The sequence below is a fragment of the Raphanus sativus genome, chromosome 3 (assembly GCF_000801105.2).
Source record: "Raphanus sativus cultivar WK10039 chromosome 3, ASM80110v3, whole genome shotgun sequence".
Taxonomy (NCBI): domain Eukaryota; kingdom Viridiplantae; phylum Streptophyta; class Magnoliopsida; order Brassicales; family Brassicaceae; genus Raphanus; species Raphanus sativus.
The window spans coordinates 4,655,479-4,656,766 of NC_079513.1; the positions used below are offsets into that span (position 1 = coordinate 4,655,479).

The following is a 1,288-nucleotide window of genomic DNA, read 5'->3' on the forward strand; positions in this document are numbered from 1 at the left end:
ACACAGCAAAGCACATCATCTCTCTCGCACATAATCACATGTATGTACCAACTCGGTCAAAAAGTCACCTCCTTTTTTATATAAGAAACCCAAACTCTCCGCACATCTTGCTCTCTTCTCTCTCTCTCTCATAATCACACAAACCATATTCATTCACCATGGGAAGATCTCCTTGTTGCGAGAAAGCCCACACAAACAAAGGAGCTTGGACCAACGAAGAAGACCAACGTCTCATCGACTACATCCGTATTCACGGTGAAGGTTGCTGGCGTTCACTTCCCAAATCCGCAGGTCTCACAAGTAATTTCTCATAATTATTGAGTTTAAATCAAATGTAATTTGGTCTATATAATCAATTATCATTATTACTTGGATTGCAACAGGATTGTTACGGTGTGGTAAGAGTTGTAGATTGAGATGGATTAATTACCTTCGTCCTGATCTCAAACGTGGCAATTTTTCTGATGAAGAAGACAAAGTTATCATCAAACTCCACAGCTTACTCGGCAACAAGTAAATAAACTTTCCATTTTTAAAATTTACCCGGGAAATAAATTTCAACCTTCTGAGTAACAGAAAAAAAAAATAGAAACAAGGTCATCATCAGTTAACCTTTGAATCTTTATTTTGCAGATGGTCTTTAATCGCTGGAAGATTACCAGGAAGAACAGACAATGAAATTAAAAATTATTGGAACACTCATATTAAAAGGAAGCTTCTTAGCCACGGAATCGACCCACAAACTCATCGTCCGATCAAAGATTCCGAAACGGTGCCGTCTCAGTTATCAACCGCCGTTATTGTTCCACCTCAGAACGACGCCGTTGAAAAGTCTTTTACCGTCAGACAGAAGACGGAAAATTTCTCCGATAACGTAGCATCCACAAGCGGCACGACGACTGATGAGGATCTCCAGCAGAACGGTGGTTGTTATTACAATGATTATTCAGGAGACAGAGAGTTGAATCTGGACTTAACTCTTGGGTCCGGGTCAACTTCTTTCGTCAGGTCGGGTCGGAAAAGTGGAACCGGATCATCAGCAGATTCAAAGCCGGGGCGGGTTCCAGTGATGGCGGCGCGTTTGTCACTGTTGTGATTATTACTTCAGTTTCTTGGCCTTTTGTTTTAGTTTTTTTCATATACATTTACCTTTTAAAGGCTTTTATTGGAAAAAGTATCACCGTTGTGGTAAGAACTAAAGAAGTTTACCGTTCTTTCTTAGCAATATCAATCGGTACGATTGGTGCCGTGCATAGTGTGTATCATTCTTTTATTATTCTTTCTAACT

At 40.0% G+C, this 1,288-nt stretch overlaps 1 protein-coding gene across 2 annotated transcripts; it reads left to right on the plus strand.

Annotated features, from left to right (window-relative positions):
- On the plus strand, positions 1 to 1,288 carry LOC108845866 (transcription repressor MYB6). Of its 2 annotated transcripts, none has more exons than XM_018619059.2 (3): positions 1 to 300; positions 384 to 513; positions 634 to 1,288. In XM_018619059.2, exons 1-3 carry the CDS (start codon positions 159 to 161, stop codon positions 1,094 to 1,096), a joined length of 735 nt encoding a protein of 244 aa, XP_018474561.1. In that variant the 5' UTR covers positions 1 to 158; the 3' UTR covers positions 1,097 to 1,288. The 2 variants fall into 2 exon arrangements, with proteins under 2 accessions (XP_018474561.1, XP_018474562.1); XM_018619060.2 differs by having other exon boundaries at positions 8 to 291.